Raw genomic sequence first — 23,601 nt, 5'->3', positions numbered from 1 at the left:
AAAAAGATGTGCAGAAGGTAGGTAGGCTCAGCACTGAGAAAGGATCCAGCTAATCCTACTCCCTATTTTAGCCCAGAGAGGTGGCAAAGCATGAGGAAGCAGAGAACATCTAGCTGCATGAATTAATGGATCAGTTATTCAATCATTTACCACTTTGCACACTAGTGGTTTGGTTACCTGAATTCTGAGATCTTTATAAGTGAGATTTCGGTGATGTTCACAGCACACAGGGTTGCACCAAGTCCTACTAAGTGGAAGCTCTTCAGATCCTGGATCCTATAGCCTGAATCCTCTAGGAACCCTTGCAGAATGGCTTTAGCCTATAAAAATGAGGAAGGATAGGAGATGAACTATCCAGGGATGATCAAGACCCCAAGGCCCAAGGGGATAACTGAGCGTTTGCAGTAGCCTCTTGGTTGATCCTGCACCCTACTCCTCTGGACGACCCCCCATTCCAGCCATCCGAGCCACTGCATCCAGGTTAACGTCCCTAAGGTACTACTTCTTCTGAGTGTGTCCCTGATCTATTGAGGTAACTTTAGGCAGTGAAACTCTCATATCCTTCACCAACATTAAAGGAACTGTATCCTGTGTCTGCTGGCTTATTTGCTTCAGTCACTCATGACCTTCAGTTTGTTTGGTCACTTAAGTTCTCCAGCAGTAGGATCCAAGCTTTTTCAGCATCTGTTTCTGCAACTTTGTGACAAAACCTTGTAATTTTCTGCCTTTTTTCCTCTGCTCAGATCAGTCCCTCCATCTCAAATGCCCTTCCTGCATTCCCAACTGTTAAAATCCAACCATCCTTTTATTTGGAGGGTTCAAGTCAAATGTCACCTTCTTCATGAAGTCTTCCCTGACTATCTCAGCCAGAATAAATTTTTCTTTCTCTAAGGTCCTACTGAAATAGCTTTGCCCCTCACTCTTCAATTTCAGAGAGTAATACATTAAATTCTTTGGTGTTAAAAACCACACAGGGATCTCTTGAATGAGCTTTGATTCAGGGGGGCTGACGTGTAGGTTCCTATAACTCTAGCATAGTGGCCATTCATTGTGCATGACTTTCCCTGGAGAACCACCCCTCCCGCACTCTTACTTCATGTGGTCCCGTTGGAGCTAACTGCATTCTGAGTTCCAGGGGAGATGCTATGGCCCAGTCCTGGCCAGTCAGGTCATCTCTTAGCCTGGCTGCAGTGACTGGTTCCAGATTGGGCAAGTGATCCAGTCAAAACCAACCAGGACCCTGGCTGAAACAATTAGGACAGAAGAGCTTCTTTACTCTGGACTGGACCTTGGAAGGATAAACAATTGAATCTGCTACAACTCACCACGTAGAAAGAGCCTGCCTCCGAAGGAAGCCAACACAAAGGAAAGCAGGGTCAAAAAATGATGAGAGACAGATTCCTGACAACAGTGTTGAAGCTCCTGGATCCAGCTATACCTGAACTCTGCCCTTGAACTTTTTAATAAATTCCTTTTCTTGCTCCAGCCACTTTGAGTTGGGTTTTCTGCCACTTGTAACTAAATGAACCTTGATTTGTTTGATCTACCTATGTTGGACCTGAGGAAGGATCCAAGTCAATCCCTTGGAGATGAGCTGTATAATAATGTCTGGATCCCTCATTGCTCATGGAGGCAGGTGCAAAAGATTACAAGAGGAGAAGAGCTCATAAGGCAAAGATGGGGAGGAGATATCCAAGGACGAACATCTCCTGACTGAGAGCAAGGGTCACAGGGATATAGTGAATCTTCCCATCTCCCTTTAACGTCAGTCCATCCCCATCCCACAATATGGATCATTCCAGTGTCGAGAGAAAGTGTTGGCAAAGATTGTGAAATGTTGCAATGGGATGCCCCTTCTTATGTGGCTGTTGCCTTCCCAGCCCTCAGGTCTGTTTAAATGCTACCTCCTCAGAAAAGACTGCCTGGATTCCCCCATCTCAAGTAGCCTCCCTCCCCACTATTTCTGTGAGCACCTTGTCCATTTTCGGCTTATCATTTCTCACGATTTTTTAAATTTTTCACTTCTTTAGTTTTTCACTCACTTTTTTGTCTGTATTACCGAGTAGAGTCCCCAAAGACAAGAACCATGTCCAGTTAGTTCACTATTGCATCCCCAGCACCTGGCACACAGTGCCTGGCACATAGTAGGGTTCAGTAACTACTTTTTGAATGAATGAATGAATGAACATCTGAGTGAGTGATCTATAGAAGTTGTAGGCAATATGTACTCCTTTGAAATGGCATCAGATTGCTTCCTTCACATGATGGATTGGCTTCAGAGAAATTTTCCATGTTTCTGCAAATCCGACTGCTCAGTGTCTCCATGAAGTTGCTCTCGGTGGTTACAAAGCTCACAGGTTCTATAAGGGAATTTCAGTAAAACCATGCACAGACTTAAATGTCTTTGGCTGCATGGGAATGTGCATCGAAAATAATAATAGCTGATATTTATCAAATGCTTACTGTGTGCCAGCACTTTACCTATACCATCTCATCTAATCCTCACAACAATCCTATAAAAGGAAGTATTAATATTATCCCTATTTTACAGATGAGGAAACTGAGGCACAGAGAGGTTAAGTAACTATGCCCAAGTTACACAGCTAGTAAATAATAGTTCTAGGATTAAAACCCAGGCAGTCTGACTCCAGAGCCTGTACTCTTCGCCAGTGAAGATGTCTGGGTATGGAGAAAAGATGGAGATTCAAGTTAGCTTTTGAACTTTTCTTATTAAGTCTTCACCGTCAGGTTTCACTAGTTGACTCATAGCAATTTTTACTCTCCAACTATCAGGCATGCCCATTTTAAAATGAAAGTGCAAAAATACAATTCAAATAAAATTACTCTGAAGATGTGATATTAAATTGTCCTTGCCACTGGAACCTGGAAAATGCAAGTGCAGCCTGCAAGGTGATAAGCCAAAATATATTTACTTGAATGACTAGACCAGTGTATCCGTAATGATGCCGAGACAATTAATGCCAACACTTTTCAGCAATATTAACTGCTGAAAAATGAATAGCTGTAAGATTTCAATCTCTCTGTTCATCCCTCTGGCTTCTATAATAGTTTTTTTTTCCTTATATTGGTTTTTAAGCTGAACTATCTGTTAATGTAGTTCCGCCAGGTCTGACTATTAATCTAGAAATATGCATTTAAGGGTTTGATTGGGAGCTGAAGTTGAGGAACCGACTGCAAATGATATATGCAAATGTTAGGTTTTCATATCCTCTTCAAACATATTGATAAATCTCACTGCCATCCATGGGAATTAAAATTGGTGCAAAGGGAAAGAGAGACTCTAGTTTCTAAGTTGGATATGTTTTTCTGTTTTCTCTCAGACTGTGAATAGAATGATTTTAATATCAGAGGCATGATGTGGCACTTCTCAAATGTCAAAACTAGTTTCAGAGTCATGGAACCCCACGATTATAGAATGTCAGAGTGGAAGGAACCTCAGATTGCTAGGTCTAACCCTCCCATCTTCCAAATGAGGAAACTATTAAACTGCCAGAGAGAGGGAGTGTGATGCTGATGATGACGACAATGATGAGGCAAACAACCACTTTTTATTGATTGCTACGCACCAAGCATTGTTCAAAATGTTTTACATCTATTAACTCATTTAATCCTCATGGCCAGGACCCCCATGTTGCCCAACTGCGGGGGGGCACAATTCACACTGTGTTCTATTTGAATGGTGCCACTCAGAGTTATGGGGCATGGCAATCCTGGTTAGAAAAAGCTCATGAAAGTAGGGGACACGCATTAGTTCTGCCTGCCCAGCACCCATTCTCCCTTTGTTGATAACACCATGCTTTTCCTTTGGCAAGCCACAGCGTATTAGTTTCCTCTTGCTACTCTAACAAATTACCATAGATTTAGCAGTTTAAAACAACATAAATTTATCCTCTTACAGCTCTGGATGTTGTAAGTCTTCAAAGGGGTCAGCAGGGTGTGTTCCTTCTGGAGGCTCTAGAGAGAATTCATTTCCTTGCCTTTTCTAGCTTCTGGAGGCTGCCTGCAGTCCTTGACTCACAGCATCATCCTCCATCTTCAAAACCAGCAGCACAGGGTCTGGCCCCGTGGCTTAGCGGTTAAGTGCTGGCGCTCCGCTACTGGAGGCACGGGTTTGGATCCTGGGCGCGCACCGACGCACCGCTTGTCGGCCCACACTGAAGTGGTGTCCCACATACAGCAACTAGAAGGATGTGCAACTATGACATACAACTATCTACTGGGGCTTTGGGGAGAAAAAAGGGGGAAAGAAAAAGAGGAAGATTGGCAATAGGTGTTAGCTCAGAGCCGGTCTGCCTCAGCAAAAAGAGGATGATTGGCATGGATGTTAGCTCAGGGCTGATCTTCCTCAAAAAAAAACCCAGCAGCACAACACCTTCAAATCTCTCTCTGTGTCCCTCTGCTTCCATTGTCACATTGCCTTCTGTAGCGGTGCGCCCTGCTGCCTCCTCCTTATGAAGGACTTTTGTGATTATATTGGGCTACTGAGGAGAATCTCCCCATTTCAAGATCCTTAAATTAATCACATCTGCAAAGTCCCTTTTGCCACATAAGGTCACATATTCACAGGTTCTAGGAATTAGGATGTGGACATCTCTGGGGGCCTTTATGCAGCCTACACACACCCATTCCCTACTCCCAGTTCACATGGACATGGTGAGATGGACTCCACTCTCTGATGCGTACCTGGCCAGCCAACACCTTCTACCCCTGGCCAGATTGTTTATGGGTGGGCAATTACATGATTGGAGTCTATGCTGGGACTTTTTCAAAAATTAATGAGAAAGGGCAATTTTTTATGGGGTTGCTAATTAGATAATATGTAAGCCTAGTGCTGGAAGCAATCACTGAGAAAGAGCTGCCTGAGAATGAAGAATTAACTGACACAGGACTCACCCTCCCACTGTAAACAATGAGAAAACCGAACAAATGATATGAAACAACTGTATTCAGACACTGGAGAACAATGAGCATAGAACTATAATCCTGAGAGAAGGAAAACAAATAAAGTGAACCCTAAAATTGCCCTTGCTTACTGCCCAGAGGCAGTTGCCAGGCCATTGAGCAGGAAAAGGAACACAAATAAGCCTGGTGGTCCAGCTGAGTTGAGGATACAGAGATCCAAGTTCAGAGAGGCCAGGGCACCTATAATCTGTAGGGCAAAGTAGTGGAGAGAAACTGCACAGAGAGCTCCAGAAATCTGCAGAGAAGTCTTCTCAAGCCTTTGGCCGAGTACCAAGTACATGCAAGGAGTGAAACTCCACACAAATATCGGAAAGACATATCAGCAAGCGGTAAGCTGAACAATGTCCAGAGCTCGTCTGGAGTTGGAAAGAGTTCATTCCCACCTGCCAGAATGGAGAGGTTTTGAAATACGTGGAGCATTGGGTAGAGTCCTCAGAAGACTCATGTCTCAGTAATGGGGACAAATTAACCACAGAATAAAGGTCACTCTGGACTCGCCCTAATAAAGCTCAAAAGGAAGTCTCAAAAGGATCAAACTGAAAGTAACTTAAATGTACCCCAGAACAAAGCCCAATACTCTTCAAAGGAGTACAACTAAATCAAGCACTCAACAATGTTAAATTCACAATGCTCATCATCCAGTCAAAATTATTAGGCTTGCAATTAAGAAAATGTGACCCATGACTAGGAGAAAAATTAGTCAATAGAAACAGCCTCAGAAATGACAGTGATGACAGAATTAGCGGCAAAAATTTTAAAGCAGCTATTATAAAGACTACAGGTATGTTCAATGATATAAAGGAAAATATACAAAATTAAGACAGAAGTGGAATATTTAAAAGATCTAGCAACATCTACCTACCTGTCCTGGGGTCCATTCTGTCTGTTGGCTTAGGGAAGCCACAGTGTCAATGGAGCTGAGATCCAGCTGCTCCAGCTCACTTTCATTAAGAGCCAGAGCAATGCGCCCCAGGGATACAATATGCTGTTCTCTCCAGTACGAAGGCATGTCCCAAACCTTCAGATTAAAAAAAAAAAAAAAGCCAGTTAAGACTGAACACTAGTGACAGCATTTAAAACAGACATAGGGTAAATCTCCTTAATATATAAAGTTCTCTTATAAATCACTAAGAAAAAATGACTACATTTGTTTAAAAAAATAGACAAAAGACATGAACAGGAAATTCACAAAAGAAGAAATAAACATACAGAAAAAAGTTCAATCTCAGTCATAATTAAAGAAACGTACATTAACAACAATCAAAGAATACCATGTTGGCTGATCATATTGACAAGGAATAAAAAGAATGATCATTTCTGTTGTTGGAAAGCTATGGGGTAAAGGATACCCTCATATATTGTTGATGTTGAGAATATAAATTGGTACACATTTTAAGAGGGAAATTTGGCTATATTTAAAATACTTATACTCTTTGACCCAGAAATTCCACCTCTGGGAATTTAGCCTAAGTAAATAATGAGAGAAGTGCCCAAAGAAATATGTACAAATATGTACCTTGAGGCATTAAAAAATATAAACAATCTAAAAGTCTAACAATTAGCTAAAAAAAATAAGAACCAGCCACAAAATGAAATATTATATAGTTATTTAAAATACTGATATAGATTTATATTTCTCATATGGAAAAACATGCATTGTATGCTGTTGAGTGTGGACAGCAAGTTATTGAACAGTAGGTGAGTGTGATACTATTTTTCGTAACACATATATGTGAGTATACATGAAATAAATGTATGAAATATCCAAATATATTCTACACACATATACAGAAGTCTGGGAAGCTCTATATTTTAGTGACAATACCAAAATATTAACAGTGCTTATTTCTGGGTAAAAGATTATGACTGTTTTTTCCGCTTTATTATTTTCTGACTTTTCTACAATAAACTTGAGTTACGTAAAAAATAGAGTTATAATTTAAGAAATGTAATGTCTTAACTCTACCAGGGTAACTAGATATTACTAGACAGCTGAAACAAGCCACTCAAAGGGACTTTTATAAAGATGGCAAACTACTTCCAGCCCTCTTTTTAATTCTTTCTGCTATGTTTTCTGACGAATTTGCAACAGATTCTGAGAAAACCTGCTGTGAGCAGCAGCTGGGGTTCTCCAAATGGAGAAAGAAAAGACACAATTCCTGGAAACTGTCTCGGTCAGAGCACCAGAATTTGATTTACTGAGCGTCCATTAGATGCCAAGACGCATCTCCTTCTGTTCTCCACCACAGCCCTAAGAGGGAGGCACTAGAAATTTCTCAGATGCGGGGATCACAGCTCAGGCACTCAGCCGGTGGAGTGAAATTTCTACAAGATACCACAAGCGAAAACTCCCGGAGAAGGGCTCTATGCACAGAAGTGCTGGGACCGTTATGTTGGGTTTCTTCCTCTGTGGAATGCTTCCTCCCTGAGGTGGGCTGTACCTGTACTGCCTTCTCCTTCAGGGTCATCAGCTGAGGCCAGCTGAAACCCCGGACGGCCCCCAGAAGCTCCACGCTCCTGATGAACGTGTCTTCCTCCATGCAGAGCAGGTCCTCGGGGGCCCAGCAGGCATTGGCTTCAGCCAACTTGAAGATGTCTTCTGAAGAGGGAGCCGCAACTCCATGGCAACCTGAAGAATGGGGAGACGCAGGGAAGGAACAGAGGAAAGAGAATTTCAGGAAACGTTAGTCTGTTTCTTTATCGAAATGAGTAATATCCTTCTCCAGTTGGATTTATTCACGAGAGGCAGCGTAGCATAGAAATTGAGAGCAGGGACTCAGGGACCAGTCTGAATCCCATTTCTGCCATTTCTTGCTAATTACGTGGTAACAAAATTGTGGAAATGCCAACTTTTTGCACAGCCACGTGCACAGAGTAGGAGCCCTGTAAAATTACAACTGGACTGCGCACTGCCTTGTGGGAGTAGGAGCTGGTGGTGAACAGTTCTGGCTTTAGATTCAAATCCAAAGTTATTTAGCCCCTCTGTGCCTCAGTTTCCTCATCTCTAAAATGAGGATAAAATTACCTCATAGAATTTTTGTGAGGACTAAATGTGTTGTTATATATAAACCACTTAGAAAAGTGCCAGGTATACAGTAAGCACTCAATATATGTTAGCCATTTTTATTATTAATGTTACCTGCCGCCACCACCCCATGCATTTGAGCTTGCAACCCAGAGTGAAGGCTTCCAGAATGATGAGGAAGGAGCACTCCTATCTAAGCATGGAAAGGGAGGATGATTTGCCCTCCATAAAAATCTTAGTGGGGCCTATGGCCTTCCCATCCCAGGAGAGAGGAGAAATGGGCCTGCTGCATTGTCCTTGGCAACAGGAGAAACCCATCCATTTCACTCTCTGAATAAGTTGAACCTTACCTGGTCAAACCAGCTCCCCATCATCAACACACAAATGAGATCTTGTCTTTGCTGGCTCAGATGTGCCCAACCTGGGAGAGAAGCCACGGCTCCTTGTCTTAAGAGCAATCCTGGACTTCTGGTCTCAGTGGCTGACCACGCTGAGGCTAACAGACTCACCTGCACCACCGGGGCCCCAGCATCTCCCAAGCCCTGTGGCCCCTCCCTTCGCACTGCATCTTCAGTGGAAATTCACTGGACTCCAATCAAGAGGCAAAAGTGGACCAGGTCAAGGGGGCCATGTGTGGTCCTCAAACATCCTTATCACAGCCCACTTGGGGGGGAGAAAAGACCCACACCCCTAGACCCCCCTCGACCCCAATTTCCAGTGAAAGGAGGATCCAGTGATCACAGAGTTAGAGAGGAGCAGAAGGGTTAAATAGTGCAGCAAGGACTTGGTCTTATCATTGCTGTATCCCCAGGCCTGGCATAGTAGGTGTTCAGCAAATATTTGTTGAATGAATCAATACACACATAAAAATTAAGTAAAATAAAACCAAGTAGTAATTCAGCTAATTCATTAATTACTAGAAGCACAGCAGCAATTAATACTCAGAACCAACTAAAGAAAACTGACTATGCACTGGTAACAGAGCATCCCCTCCCGAGCGTGGAAATCCTACTTTCATATATCCTCGGGGACAGAGCAGGAGCATTGCAATATGACAACCAGACTGCTAGGCTGGGAGGGCAGTAGGAGCTAGGGGTGAACACCACCAGCTTTGGGTACAAATCCAACAGCTGCCATTTACTACCTCTGTGACTTTGGCCAAGTCTGTTAATCTCTCTGAACCTCAGTTTCCTTTGTCAAGAAAATGGAAGAAATCATAGTGCCACCTCATGGGACAGAGGTGAAGACGAGATAGTGCATGGACAGATGAGCAACCAAAGTAAACATAAATCAGGTTGTGACACTTCTTTGCCTGATGGTCCCCAAGAAACCCCCACCCAGAGTAAAAGCCGAAGCCCTTAGGGTTTCCATTATATATGACCGGTCTTGTCTCTCACTCCGCTCCAGCCACACTGGCCTCTCCTTTCCCATTCCTCTCCATCTCCTGGCACACTTCCTTCTGCCTAGAAGACTCTGATGCCCAATATCCACATTGCCCCTCCCCTGGGCCTTTCCTCAAATGTCATCCTCTCATTTACTGAATGTCACCTTCTTGGATCATTCTCTTCTCAAATTAAAACCCCCACCCCACACTCCCTGACCCCTTCCCTTGCTTTATTTTCCTTCCTGCCTTTACCAGCACACAACACACCATGTATTTTACTTATGTATGTAATTTATTGCCTGGCTATCCCCATTTGAACGTCAGCTCTGTGAGGACATGGATTTCTGTCTGTTTTGGTCACAGAGTCAGCACTCCAAAATTATTTGTTGCAGGACAGAAAGCGAGCACTGAATAATAGTCAGCTCTCACTATTACAATTATTATTGGCTCTGATTAGCTTTGTCTCCTCCTGCCTGGCACAAGTATGTGCTTAGTAGGTGCACAATAATAATAAAAATATTTGACACTTACTGAGCATTTCCCACATGCCAGGCACTGTTGTGAGCAAGTTTACAGGTTTAAACCCATTGATCCACAGAATAACCTAATGAGGTCGGGACTTCCATTATCCCCATTTTACAGAGGATGAACACTGAGGCACAGAGAGGTTAAGGAGCTTACCCAAAGTCCCACAGCCAGGAAGCAGCAGACCCAGGGTTCAAACCCCACCAGCCTGGCCCCAGCACTACAGTACATTGAAACTCAGCCATTTTGGCTTTTAAGTCTATCATTTTGAAATGTTTGTTGCACATGTTCACCCACTAAACCTACTAGCCTGGGTAAGGAGTGCAGGATATGATTCCAAACCACTTTTTTAAGATGTGGATTTTTGCATTCTATTGCCTTGCAAACATTTCACCCAGTCCCCTGGACAAGGAGGGCTCAATGCCAGGGACTAAGCCTAACACCACCGCCATGGCATGGGCTCGGATACCGTGGAAACACTCACTAGAGCTGGGCTCAGAGCTGGGCCTCTTCTCACCGCTGTTCCGAACAGATTCAAAGACAGCCCAGAGGAATTCTTGTGGGGGCAGAGTCCCCGCCATCTTGGAAGCTGTCTGTTGAAGGATGTGAGGAAACTGTGTGGGGTAGAGAAGACGAAAGAGGAGAAACGTATAGTAATTCAAGCACATTAAACAGATTTAAATCAGAGTTTAAACTGTAACACTACCTCACTGCCTCCATTGTCTTTTTTTCTTTACAGCAGCTTCTCATATAAGTTTAATCCCTAGCCCAATTAACTTGGTCTCTAGAAAGAATCATATAAAATGGTACCCAACCTCAATGATAATCCAATAAATGTTCAATAACGTAAGTATACGTTGTTTTCCGCCCATCGGATTGTCAAAAATAGAATAGTGATAATACCTAGTGCTGGCCAAGATATAGGCAAGATGCACACTTATTTTTCTGTGGGACTGTTAGATGGTACAGCATTACCAGGGCAATCTGATAATTTCTATTAAAAAATGTAGGTGTGTCTACCCCTTTTTGGTTTGGTACTGTTTTAGTTTTATTAAACTTTATCAGAAAAAGGAGGAAAAGAGGGTTATCTCTGGATTCTGGGTGAAGACTAGCCATGAGGGGGCTTCTGACTACCCTGGAGAAGGTGCCATTTCTCAGCTAGAACTGATGCACTTTGTCAAGACTTGGGATATTATTGGTAGACCTGTCAAGAGACCAGAGAATTCATCAGACAGTCCCACATGGCTGTGTGCCACTGTGTCCCCGTTCTCCCGAAGAGAAAGCGCCTCGGGTTCTACAGCTCCTCTTTCTAGTCTAATCTTGAGAATCAGAGCCACAGTCTAAACTAGTAGCTCCCAGCCCTGGCTGGAGGCGAGAATCACCTGGGAAACCTGCAGACACCCAGGCCCCACCCCAGAGATTCTGAGACCACTCTGTCCATTTTAGAATCTCCCCAGTGATTCTAAGGTCGAGATCAGCTGTTCTGAGATAAACAGTTAACTTTTAAAAAGCAAAGCGCTGGGCCAGCCGGATGGCACAAGTGGTTAAGTGCGCGCGCTCCGCTGCGGCGGCCCGGGGTTCACCAGTTCGGATCCCAGGTGCGCACCGACGCACCGCTTGGCAAGCCATGCTGTGGCGGCGTGCCATATAAAGTGGAGGAAGATGGGCACGGATATTAGCCCAGGGCCGGTCTTCCTCAGCAAAAAAAGAGGAGGATTGGCAGATGTTAGCAGAGGGCCAATCTTCCTCACAAAAAAAAAGCAAAGTGCACTGCAAGGTGAATGGTGTTTTCCATTTTGTATTTTTTAAAAGGAGAACAAGTATAGGCAGGAGGAGGATTTTTCTGAAAGGATGCGGAGGAAACTGGGAACAGCCATTGCCGCTGAGGCCCCAGAAGTGTGGAATGGGAGGGAGACTTGTTCTCATCCTACGGCCTTTGGTATAGTTGGGAAATTTTAACAAGCAGCATATATTACTTGTTTTATTAAATATTTCAGGCATTAAAACAAAAAGTATAGAGAATAATACAACAAAACATCCATGTATTCACAACCCAGCTTAAGAAATAAAACATCACAACTATAATCAATAGGTCCCTACCTCAGCCTTTGGCCTCCCTCCTTCCCCAGAAGTAACTGTCACCTTGAATTTGATATTTGGTAACTAACCATTCTCATGTACGTTTACACTTCTCTTACATATAGAATTGTTTGGCATGTGCTTAAAATTAATTTAACTGGTATTTATTTATTTACGTTCTTCTCCTGTACCTATTCTTTTGCAACTCACTTTTTTGTAACCCTACATTGTGTTTTTGAGCTTTAACCATGTTGATACAAGATTTTTTCAATTTCTAAAGTTGATTTCTTTAAAGATTAGATACGTATATAATATTGATGCATCCACCACTTATGACTATGTGTTTGGACAGCCCGGAAGCTGACTTTCCCACGACTGGACATTGGAATGTGTGCTGCGCATGTGTGAACCTGGGGGACGTGCCGTGTGTTCGGGCCCTGCTGAGCACGTGTGACAACATACATCGTGCGTGTGCAACCACGAGGATGTGCTGTGCAGTCGAGCTGATTCTGGTTCGGCAAACATTTACTCCTTCCCCCGTCCACCTGCAGGGGGCACCTGCTTCCTGCCTTGCTGAGGTTGGGCTTGGCCACGTGACTTGCTTTGGCCAATGGAAAGAGACAGTGTGCCATTTCCCAGCTTGGGCCTGAAGGAGAATTGCACTTTGCATTCCCTTTTTTGGAATTTCAGACCTTCACGGTGAGAAGAACATGCTGCAGGTAGCCTGGGCCCCAGAGGCAGACTCACGAAGCAGAGCTGTCCCCATGACCTGCGGACCAGTCAGCAAGAAATCAATGCTTATTGCTGCAAGCCAGTGAGACTGTGTGGCTTTGTTACGCAGCACAAGATGGCGAATTCAGGCTTGTCTGGCATGCCTCTTGGCCTAGACCATCCAAGTCTTGGACAGTTACTCCAAGTAGAGGGCTATACCCAAAGGCAATGCTCACTAAGATTTGTTTTGGGGTTAAATGTGTTTGCACCTGTGATTGCACATACTCGACATACATATACGTGTGCACATGGTGCTGGTGGGTGTAAGACTTCAAACGGGTACGCGGGGGGAAGCAAACAGACAGCAGAGTGGCAGCTAAAGGACAGTTCCCACCAGGCACGTCTGCCTGGAGGGCCATGCGGAAGGCCGGAGTGTGTTCAGCTGCTGCCTCACTCTCTTTTCCTGAACCTTGGACATCCTGGAGTGGAGCTGGAAACATCTGAGCTCTTTGAGGCAGGGAGGAAGTTTCCAGAAACACAAACTGGCAGCAAACCCAGTGGAGAATAACTGACCACACTTTCTCTCCCCTTCAAACTCCTTCAGCCTTCTAAAGACAGAACACAGAGGTACCTTTGTGGCAATAGAGCTCAATTCTTCTCCTGAGAAAAGTTCTAGAAAGGGTCCCAAGTCCTTTGTAGTCTCAGCTGTCCAGTTCTGGGGAAGTCTAAGAAGAGATAATAAGCAGGAAATTGAAAAACCGTGCTGTTGTCCTTTTCCCCCAGCATCCTCTTCTTTCAGGAGATTAACGTCGCACCTGGAGAGGCTGTCAATCACATGGTCCCACTTCCCTGACCAAGAAAATGGGCATGTGATGCAGGCTGATCAATTAGAGTCATCCCTGGGAATTTTGATGGAACTACTAGAGAAGCTTTCTCTCTTTCTTCTGGGATCTCTAGCAGTAAAAAGAATATTGGAGGCCACTCCTATCACCAAGTGGAGAAAATAAAGACCACACCCAAGAACACAGAGCTGAGGGATGGGAGGAATATATTCCTGTTGACATCACTTGAGCCCCTGGATCCAGCCCTGACTGAAGTCCACTCCTGGAGTTTTCCATTACATTCAATTTCTGAACTTAATAAATTCCCATTTTTTTAGTTTGAATTGAACTACTGAATTTGTGTCATTTGCATCACAGTGACTCCTTCCTCCTCTTCCTCAGTAGAACAGTAGTGATATATTTGTTCCTTTTAAATTACCATAACAGTCTTCTCTTATAGCAAGATGAAATCTCGTCTTGAACTTGGCAAGATAATAACAACATTGACCCAGAATCCACTGTTGTTCTTATAGAGACCACAAATGTCCACAGCAAGTGCTTCACACTGTACTTTGTGACATCTCTAAAGCAAGTCTGCCCAATTAGCAGCAATAATCCTTCTCTTGGGGCCAAGGCAAACCATCTCTTTATCTCTCTGATTAAAACTATTACCCCACTCACTGGAAGTTCCATGAGGGCAGCAGCCATAGCTAGCTTAGTGACCACCGTATCTTCAGTCCTAGCAGCAAAGCAGGTAAAACGCTGTGTAACATACTCAGCACTGTGTGCCGGGCACTACTGTAAGCCTCATTTAATCATTGCAACGACCCTGTGGGGACCATTAGTGTCCCCATTCTACAGACATGGAAATAAAGTGCAAAAAGATTAAGTACCTTTTCCCAGGTCACATGACAGTAGACGACAGAAACAAAATTTTAACCCAAAGAGTCTGGCTCCTGAGTCCATGCTCTTAAACTTTATATAATAGGACAATGCCTGGGACTCAGGAATTGAGTTGTCTAACTGTTGACCGACAGCTAGGCCCTACTCAAACATCTGAGGTGACTTCAGAAAACTCTTCATGGGAAAGGACAGTTTTATTTTCCCCAGGGAGCCCTCATTCATGCCTCGATTATTGGCATTATTATTACTGTTGTTGTTGTTTCATAACTAAAATAATAATACCATCTCCTTGCCCGTTTGTAAGATGCCGCCTTTTCAAAACTCTTTCCCTTTCCATTTGCGGAGATGTATTTTTACTTTACAGGGAATCTGAAAGAAGAAAGGTCACATTTCCAGAATAAACACAAGCACCTAAGCTCGTCCTAAGCTAGGGGCTCTCGCTGTCTGGAGGGCGGGAGAGCCAGGGCTGGGGGCCCCTCAGCCCCCGCGCCCACCCCGCAGCCGAGCCCCGCCCCGCTCACCCGCGCTGCTCCAGGAGCCTGAGCCTCAGCGCGGCCTTCTGCGCGGGGCTGAGGTCTGCGCAGTCTCTGAGGCCGTGCAGGGCGGCGGCCCAGGCCCCGGGGGACACCCCGCGGTGGACGATGGCCGCCGGCAGGTGGCAGAGCAGGTTCCCCACGATGTCCACGGCATACTCGTCAGCAACGGAGTCGTTCTGAAACCGACAAGTGGAGCTGATGGAAAGATCCAGCAGGGCTCCAGATCATGATCTCTTAAAAACACTTCCCGACCCAAAACCTCGTCAAGGTTCTGGAATCTGCATCGCCGACCTGCCGTGGACTAGTATAGACGGGGCGGGGCCTGACTTTCCCCCGGGGACGCAGGGCTCGGGAGTGGGGGAGACCCCACCGGGAGCAGATGTGGGCAGACTTGCCGCATGGCGAGCACTCGGTAAATGCGGGCTGGACCACGTTGTTACAGCTCTGAGGACGCCCCCGAGTCAACAAGCATCATAATAATAGTACAATAATAAAAACGGCATTCAGTGTTTGTATGGCACTTGAAAGCCTTCAAAGCTCTTTCTCAAAATGACAAAAACAGAGGCTGGCCCATGGCCGAGTGGTTAAGTTCCGCACACTCGGCTTCAGTGGCCTGGGTTCCCTGGTGCTGCCCTACAACACTTGTCACTGGCCGTGCTGTGGTGGCGACCCACATACAAACAGAGGAAGACGGGCACAGATGTTAGCTCAAGGTGAATCTTCCTCACCAAAAAGAGGAAGATGGGCAACAGATGTTAGCTCAGGGTGAATTTTCCTCAGCAAAGAAGAAAAGACAAAATTTGCTAATGTTTGTTGAGTGCTTACCATGTGCCAGACACCATTCTAAGGGCTTAGAGGTCTTAATCCCTTCATCTTCAAAGTAACTGTAAGAAGTAAGTACTACTACCCTCCATTTTTATATAATTTTTTTTTGGTAAGGAAGACTGGCCCTGAGCTAACACCTGTTGCCAATCCTCCTCTTTTTTCTTTTTTTTTTTTTAAAGATTTATTTATTTATTTTCCCCCCAAAGCCCCAGTAGATAGTTGTATGTCATAGTTGCACATCCTGCTAGTTGCTGTATGTGGGACGCAGCCTCAGCATGGCTGGAGAAGCGGTGCGTCAGTGCGCGCCCGGGATCTGAACCGGGGCCGCCAGCAGCGGAGCACGCACCCAACCGCTAAGCCACGGGGCCGGCCCCCTCCTCTTTTTTCTTGAGGAAGATTGTCCCTGAACTAACATCTGCGCCAATCTTCCTCTATTTTCTATGCAGGATGCTGCCACAGCATGGCCTGATGAGCGGTGTGTAGGTCCACGCCCGGGATCCAAACCCTTGAACCCCAGGCCGCCAAAGTGGAGCACACGAACTTAACCACTATGCCACCAGACCAGCCCCTACCCTCCACTTTTTAAAGATACAGAAACTGCCAGTTACTGCCAGGCTAGGATTCACACTCAGACCGTCTGTCCTCTGTTTCGTGCCCTCAGACTCTATGAAGGAAGTGCTATTGCACCCATCTTACAGGTGAGGAGGCTGAGGCTTGGGGAGGGGATGTGACTTGCCCAAAGCCACATAACCAACTACTGGCAGAGATATGTCTAGAACCCAGATTCTGTGTACTGTGCTCTTTCCAGTCCCCCAGAGCGGCCTCCCCTCATTCAGGGCCCAGAATGGCAGTTTCCAGAACCAATAGCCAAGACTGTCCTACCCAGTGGCTTCAGAGACAGCTTTGAGACCCACATGTCAGACTCTGGCCATTACAGCAGGCTTAAGACTCCGGCCAAATCCCTTGAGGCTTCCCTGGAATGGCCAACGACACCCAGAGGGGAAGGGACACCAGTGAAACTGTCACCCAGGAAGAGTTTCCTCACCAGGCACTGCTGCACTTTCCCGAGGACCAAATTCTTTTTGTGGGAATCTAAAACCAAGGAGTCCAACTGACTCTTGCCCAGGCTGATGAGAAAGGGCACACACTGGGAGGCGGGGACAGAAGCCAGGTAGCGAGCCCTGGAGAGAGACGGGGAGAATGAGGGAAGGTAAACAGTGGCTGCTCTGTATTTGCCCCAGAAATCAGGGTCTGCATGCTAGTGCAGCTAGCATGTGATAAATCAGCTGGCGATAATTGTAAGGAGGAAAACAGAACGGCCGTAGTGGAGAATGATGGTGGGACAGCCAGGAGGAGCCCCTTCTAAGGCAGGACTATTTGAGCTGAGACATGGATGAGTGGAGGGAGACAGCCATGCCAAGGTCGAGGCTACAGAAATAAGCTTCCACCATGTCCCTCCTTCCAGCCAGGGCCCCTGCATTCTGTCCTCTCTGTGGGCAGTGGTGATGGTCTCTCTGAAACATACATCTGAGGGCTGTGCCCAGAATACAGGTGAAACAGCTCAGGTGTCACACAAGTCCTCCCTGATCTGACCGTCCCTGTACTCTCTCCCAGCTACTCTGCAGGTGCACACCATGGGTTCCCCAGAGTGCTTCACTTCCCTTACCCACTGCCGGACCGAACATCCCTTGTGTCCCGCCTGGAGTGTTCATCTTGAATCTCTAACCCCAACTCATTCTTCAAGCTTTAGCTCACTCTCCTCTGACTCCAGTCTGAAGGAGATATTCCTCCTCTGTGCCCAGTGTCCATCACCCCTTACCACGATAACAGCAGTTGCCTTTCTTGGAGAATCACCCCCTTCACTCTAAATCCTTGTGGTTAGAGGTGGAGCCCATTTCATTCTCAGCTCCAAGGGTGCAATACAGACCTAAGCCAGTCAAAGTTACCCATCCTCCCAACCCCAGTGATTAGCTCATGGAGAGCAAATTGGCCCAATTTAAGTCAATGAAAGTCAAAACCAAGACTTTTACTAAGAAGGATGGGAAGAGAAAGTCTCTTTCTTTTCCCTGAATATGAAATGAGGAAGAAGTAATCTTGGATCTGCCAGGGACCATCACAGAGAAAGAACCTGTCTGACAGAGAAGCCTACAAAGGAAAGCTGGGCCAAGAAAGAGATAGATTACATCCTCTGAGCCCCTGGATCCAGCCATGCCTGAAGCCCATCCCTGGACTTTCCAGTTAACTGAACCCAAAATTTGCCTTTTATTTTATTTTTTGCTGAGTAAGATTCACCCTGAGCTAACATCTGTCACCAATCCTCCTCTTTTTGCTTGAGGAAGATTTGCCCTGAGCTAACATCTGTGCCAATCTTCCTCTATTTTGTATGTGGACCACTCCCACAGCATGGTCACTGACAAGTGGTGTAGGTCCACACCTGGGAACTGAACCTGGCTGCCACAGTGGAGCGTACAAACTAAACCACTTTGCCACCATGGCTGGCCCCAAAATTTGCTTTTTATTGCCTTAGCCAGTTTGAGTTAAGTTTGCATCACTTTCAACCAAATATCAACTTGATATTATAATTGGCTTCTTGCTCATCTATTCCCCCCCCCCATGAGGTTGTAAGCTTTTATAAGGGGAAAATTTTGTTATCTCTGAGAACTAGCTACATAGTAATCGCTCAATAAATATTTTTTGAACGAATGAAGACAATAACAGCAAGAGAAGGGAGCGGGAAAGAAAGAAAGAGAAAAAGAGAGAAACAGTGTCCAAACCATATTTAAAAAGCAGGGCTGCCCTCACAGCCTGAACGCCCACACATCCCAGGAGAAGTCCCCACTGCTCACACCAGCTCTGGTGCCCCTGGAGCCTGGCCCAGCTATGAGGCCAGACCAGATGGACCTGCTTCCCTGGCACTCATTCAGGCTTGCATTGCTTTGGCATTGGTTTTTAAATAACAAAAAAAAAGCAAGAGAGTCTGTCTGAAATATCTACATGGGGCTCAGAATCTAAATCCTAGTTCTCAAGGGCTTAACTGTCAAAGGCATGATCCACTCCGCCTCTGGCTCCTCACAAAACCCAGGGGGAGAGACCACTTTGGCTCGAGTCATTCCCATACTGCTGAGCCAGAAAGGGGGGCCAGTGTTCACTCACGGGAGTGCAGCCAGGAGGAAGGGTGGCATAGAGGACCTGGAAACGTCCCAGTACTTCCACGCCAAACAATTAACCTAAAAAAATAAAGCAGTTCTAGGATTGTAGGCCAATAATAAGAGCAAACACAGATTGTGCTTTCGGTGTGTCAGGCGCTGTTCTAAGTGCTTTATATATGTTTACTTATTTAATAGAACACCCCACGATGCAGGTACCACTACGGCGCCCAGTTTATGGATGAGAAAACTGTGGCAACAGCAAGATGAACACAAAAACTTAAGTCTGAGAATGCTCGCCAGTTTTGTTTATAACTACAAGAAAGTGAGAGCTAACCTTAATGTCCCTCAGTAGGGGACTGGTTAAGCAAATTATGGCATATCCATACAATGGAATACTATGCAAGTATTATGTTACCATATGGTAGATTTATATAGATTAACATGGAATGATGTCCAGGCCCTATTTTATATGTATGTGTGTTATATATAAAGTTAAACAGAACAGTGTGTATAGCATGAGCTAATTTGTGGTTTTTAAATTACATGTAAATATGTTTTATATATACCAAAAAACTCTCCAAGTCAACAGCAAACTTTTCCCTGTGGTTACCTCTGGAGCAGGGCTTCTCAGCCTCAGCACTATTGACATTCGGGGCTGGATAACTCTTTGTTGTGGTCCTGTCCTCTGCACTGTGGGATGTTAAGCAGCATCCCTGGTCTCAACCCACTAGACGCTGGTAGCATCTCCTCCTGGCGTGACAACCAAAAGTGTCTCCAGATACAGCCAAATGGTCCCCTGTTGAGAACCACTGCTCCAGGGCAAATTTTACTTTCTCACTATTTCTTTTGAAATAATAATTATGTGTTTCCAGGAAAAATATAAACAATAAAGGTAAATTTTCCAATGAACTGGTATTTGAAGGTTCTGAGAACTGGGGAGAGTCTAGGTAAGGGGCTTTTTTAGGGCGACTCTTCCTGCTCGAACATGTAGGTCTTCCTCAAAGCAGGTCTGGCCTCCATCCATTTGATCAGCTATTGGCTTCCCTCCCTTCCCGGGCAAGGCTTTTAATATAGTTCAAAGGTTCTCACAAGGGAACTGGTTAGAAACATAAATTATCAGGCGTCACTCCAGACCTACTATAAGGGAAACTCTGCAAGTAGGGCTCTGCAATCTGTTTGTTAACAGTTTTATTGAGGTATAATTGATATGCAAAGAACTGCACATATTTAATGTGTACAATTTGATGAGTTTGGACATATGCAAAACCCATGATACCATCACCACAATCAAAGTAATAGACATATCCGACACCTCCCCAAGCTTCCTGTGTCCTTTTGTTTTCACGATAAGAGCAGTTAACATGAAATCTACCTTCTTAACAAATTCTGAAATGCACAATACCATATTGTTAACTACAGGCACTGAGTTGTACAGCAGATCTATAGAACTTATTCATGCAGCAAAACTGAAACTTTATACCCACTGAACAACTCCAGCCTTCCAGGTAACGCTGATGCAAGCTCATATTTGAGAACCATTGATAGAATGGACAATCCGAGGGAATGACAGGGCTTCATTAAAATTGCGCACATTCCTCTAATGATCTCAAAGGATTATAAGCCAAGCTTTATGCTTCCTGGCTCTCGGGGAGAGAATTCATTGTTTGGAAATTTCATTCAGATCTGAAGGCACTGAGGCCAGAGTTGGGAAGATACCTTATGTATCCACCTGCTCACCCTCCCAGGACTCTGCACAGCTGGCAGTTTACTTTCAAAGTCCAAACGCTGTTCCCAAGGCCCATTTTCAGTTGCTTAGATACTGTGAAAAGTCAGTTACTGCCTCTGGTCTCCCCAAAGAGTTAAAGCGTCTCCATAACTGCTTGGAAAATGAAGTTTTAAATAAAAAGTGAAATGCTCTTAGAAGATTGTTCCCATTGCAGGCTTCCCCTGGGAAAGATAGGAATGTTGGATGAAGGAATGACCTTCAGTCTCCAGAGAACATAATCATGAACATGCAAAATGGTCCACCTTCCAACTGTATTTACAGTTCCAATCTGAGTATGGAATAACCAGTCTGTTGACACTCTGGCTGTGGAGACATTGGTATTTGGAGCCTTTAAGAAGGAAACTGGAGAAAACCTGGCTCAATATTTGACCCACATCATCACATCCATCTGAATAATCCTGATATAAATATCTCAAGACGCCACAGTCAATCCAGGCCTGGTGACTGGGGTTGGAAGAGAGAAAATAGGAAGCAGAAATGTGCCTTGATGATACCTGATGTGGTGAAAGCAGGGAGAGGTTGTTCTCAAAATACTGGAAATGGGCCAGAAAGGATTCTGCGCTCATGGCATCAATGTGGGAACACGTCACGCCTTTGACCAGCTGCCCCGTGCTAGAAAACAAAACAAGGGACCCAGGAGAAGGGAAGTAGGGAAGAGAGACGAAGAAGGAACAGGAGAAGGCAGATCTGATCTGACACAGGCTGCCGACGGGACAGCCCAGCTCTCCTTCCGGGAAATCAGGCTCCCCACGCGGAAGGCTCCAAAGAGCCCATCAGCCCCAGGCTGGGTTACCGTCTCCTACCTCAGGAGCTCCGCAGGCCTTCTGGTTGTCTTGGACAGAAGTTCATACAGGAACAAGGCCTGAGGGGAGAGAATGATTGCCAGCATTGATGGAGGGATGGAGCACTCGCTCACCGTGATGAGCATGGCGGTGTGCCCAGCACGGGGAGGCCCTATGGGGAAGGCACGGCCATGATCCCACTTTACAGATGGGAAAATAGAGGCTTAACGGGCTATGTTACTTACCCGGGACCACACAACTGCTAAGTGGCAGAGCTGGGATTTGAACTGGTATCCAACTAATTGCAGAGCCCACGCCCTCACACCTCAGGTGATCCCCTATGCTCTAGGAGGCCAATGAGGAGCAACGCCACTGGGCAGCACAGCTGGAGGTTTACTTCCTGTGCTTTATGAAGCCGCTGTCCAGTCGAGGACCCTCTGTAGGCCCCATGTCCACGCCCACCTGCCTGTTCCTGAACACATAGCATCCCAGGAAGAGATGGATGAACAGACCAGGACGGGCTAGAAAGGACCATCAACAAAGTAACTCCTGCTGGCAGCACGTGCCCCCCCCCAAACCCTCCCAGATAGGCACTCTGGGAGAACAATACCCAGTAGGCAGGGGAGTCGTTTGTTTTAAGGAACGTAATTTTACAGAACACCTAACTTGCAGATGCGATCAAGTACAATATTCATCTATTTTATAGACTCTGAAACTTTGAATATAATTCCCCAAACAGAATAAATCGTGAGCTGGCATTAGGCGGAGGCGTCTGTGACGTGGCAGCTAGGCCCAGGAGAAAGGAGCAGCAGGGGAGGTTGGTTCCCAGCGCTGTGTGTGTGGGTGGCCCCGGAGATTTCCTTGGGCACAGGGTCAAGTTCTGGGTCACTCCCACAGTCTTCCCCATCTCAGGAATGGCAACTCCATTAACTCAGTTGCTGGAACAAAAATATCTTGATGGCTTCCATGGCAGGATGTGTTTTCCAAAGTGGCCACATATTTTCTGTCTAATATGCTCTTCTAGAACCTTCCAGAACCACTACCCTATCATGAGGTGGAATCTATATCCCCTCCACTTGAAACTGGGGGGCCTTCGTGACTGCCTCAAAAGAGTACAGCAGAAGTGACACTATGTGACTTTCCAGGTGAGGTCATCAAAGCTGACAGAGCTTCTCCAGTCTCTCTCTCTCTCTCTCAGGACATACACCTTGGGAGCCCTCAACTGCCCACACAAGGCCAGCCCCTCTAAAGCCACCATTCTGGAGTGTGTTTGATTCCTAGGGCTGCAGCAACAAATTACCACAAACTTGGTGGCTTAAAACAATAGAATTTATTCTCTCACAGTTCTGGAGGCCAGAGGCCCGAAATCAAGGTGTCAGCAGGACCAGGCTCCCTCTGAAGCCTGTAGGGGAGAATCTTTTCTCGCCTTTTCCAGCTTCTGGGGGCTCCAGGCATTCCTTGGCTTGTGGCTGCATCACTCCAGTCTTTGCCTCCGTCTTCACACGGCCTTCTCCTCTGTGTGCGTCCAATCTCTTTCGACTATGTCGTCTCTTCTGGTGCCTGGGTCTTCTCCTCTTACAAGGACACTCGTCATTGGACTTAGGGCCCATTCAGATAACCGAGGATGATCTCATCTTGAGATCCTTAACTGAATTAAATCTGCAAAGACTCTTTTTTCCAAATAAGGTCACATCCTCACCCACAGGTTTTGGGTGGCATATCTTTTGGGGGGCACCATTCAGCCCACTGCATGGAGAGACCTCATGCAGCTAGAGAGAGATAACCCCAGCTGAGTCTCCCCAGCACAGGTGTCAGACACATGAGTGAGCTTCCAGATGACTCTGGTCTCCACCTGAATCTAATTCATGGGAGACCCTGAGCAAGAACTCCCGGAACCGGGAGCTGGCCCTGTGGCTTAGCGGTTAAGTGCGTGCACTCCACTGTGGTGTCCCAGGCTCGGATCCCGGGCACGCACCGACACACCACTTGTCTGGCCATGCTGAGGCCGCGTCCCACATACAGCAACTAGAGGGATGTGCAACTGTGACATATAACTATCTACTGGGGCTTTGGGGAGAAAAAGGGAAAAAAA

At 45.7% G+C, this 23,601-nt stretch overlaps 1 protein-coding gene across 2 annotated transcripts in view; it reads right to left on the bottom strand.

The window, feature by feature from the left end:
• OTOA (otoancorin) overlaps positions 1 to 23,601 on the bottom strand; it is a 56,961-nt gene that overhangs the window by 6,392 nt on the left and 26,968 nt on the right. For both annotated transcript variants that reach the window (XM_087449201.1, XM_004442708.3), the window contains exons 15-24: positions 21,531 to 21,589; positions 21,222 to 21,339; positions 18,946 to 19,019; positions 16,838 to 16,973; positions 14,953 to 15,143; positions 13,339 to 13,432; positions 10,402 to 10,531; positions 7,425 to 7,612; positions 5,846 to 6,001; positions 178 to 320 (exon numbers count right to left, since the gene is read on the bottom strand). In XM_087449201.1, coding sequence (XP_087305327.1) covers positions 178 to 320; positions 5,846 to 6,001; positions 7,425 to 7,612; positions 10,402 to 10,531; positions 13,339 to 13,432; positions 14,953 to 15,143; positions 16,838 to 16,973; positions 18,946 to 19,019; positions 21,222 to 21,339; positions 21,531 to 21,589 — 1,289 coding nt within the window. The remainder of the gene's footprint in view (positions 1 to 177; positions 321 to 5,845; positions 6,002 to 7,424; positions 7,613 to 10,401; positions 10,532 to 13,338; positions 13,433 to 14,952; positions 15,144 to 16,837; positions 16,974 to 18,945; positions 19,020 to 21,221; positions 21,340 to 21,530; positions 21,590 to 23,601) is intronic.

The sequence above is a fragment of the Ceratotherium simum genome, chromosome 26, assembly GCF_057802395.1.
Source record: "Ceratotherium simum simum isolate JZ-2026a chromosome 26, ASM5780239v1, whole genome shotgun sequence".
Lineage (NCBI taxonomy): Eukaryota > Metazoa > Chordata > Mammalia > Perissodactyla > Rhinocerotidae > Ceratotherium > Ceratotherium simum.
This window is presented reverse-complemented; position numbering and strand designations above follow the sequence as displayed.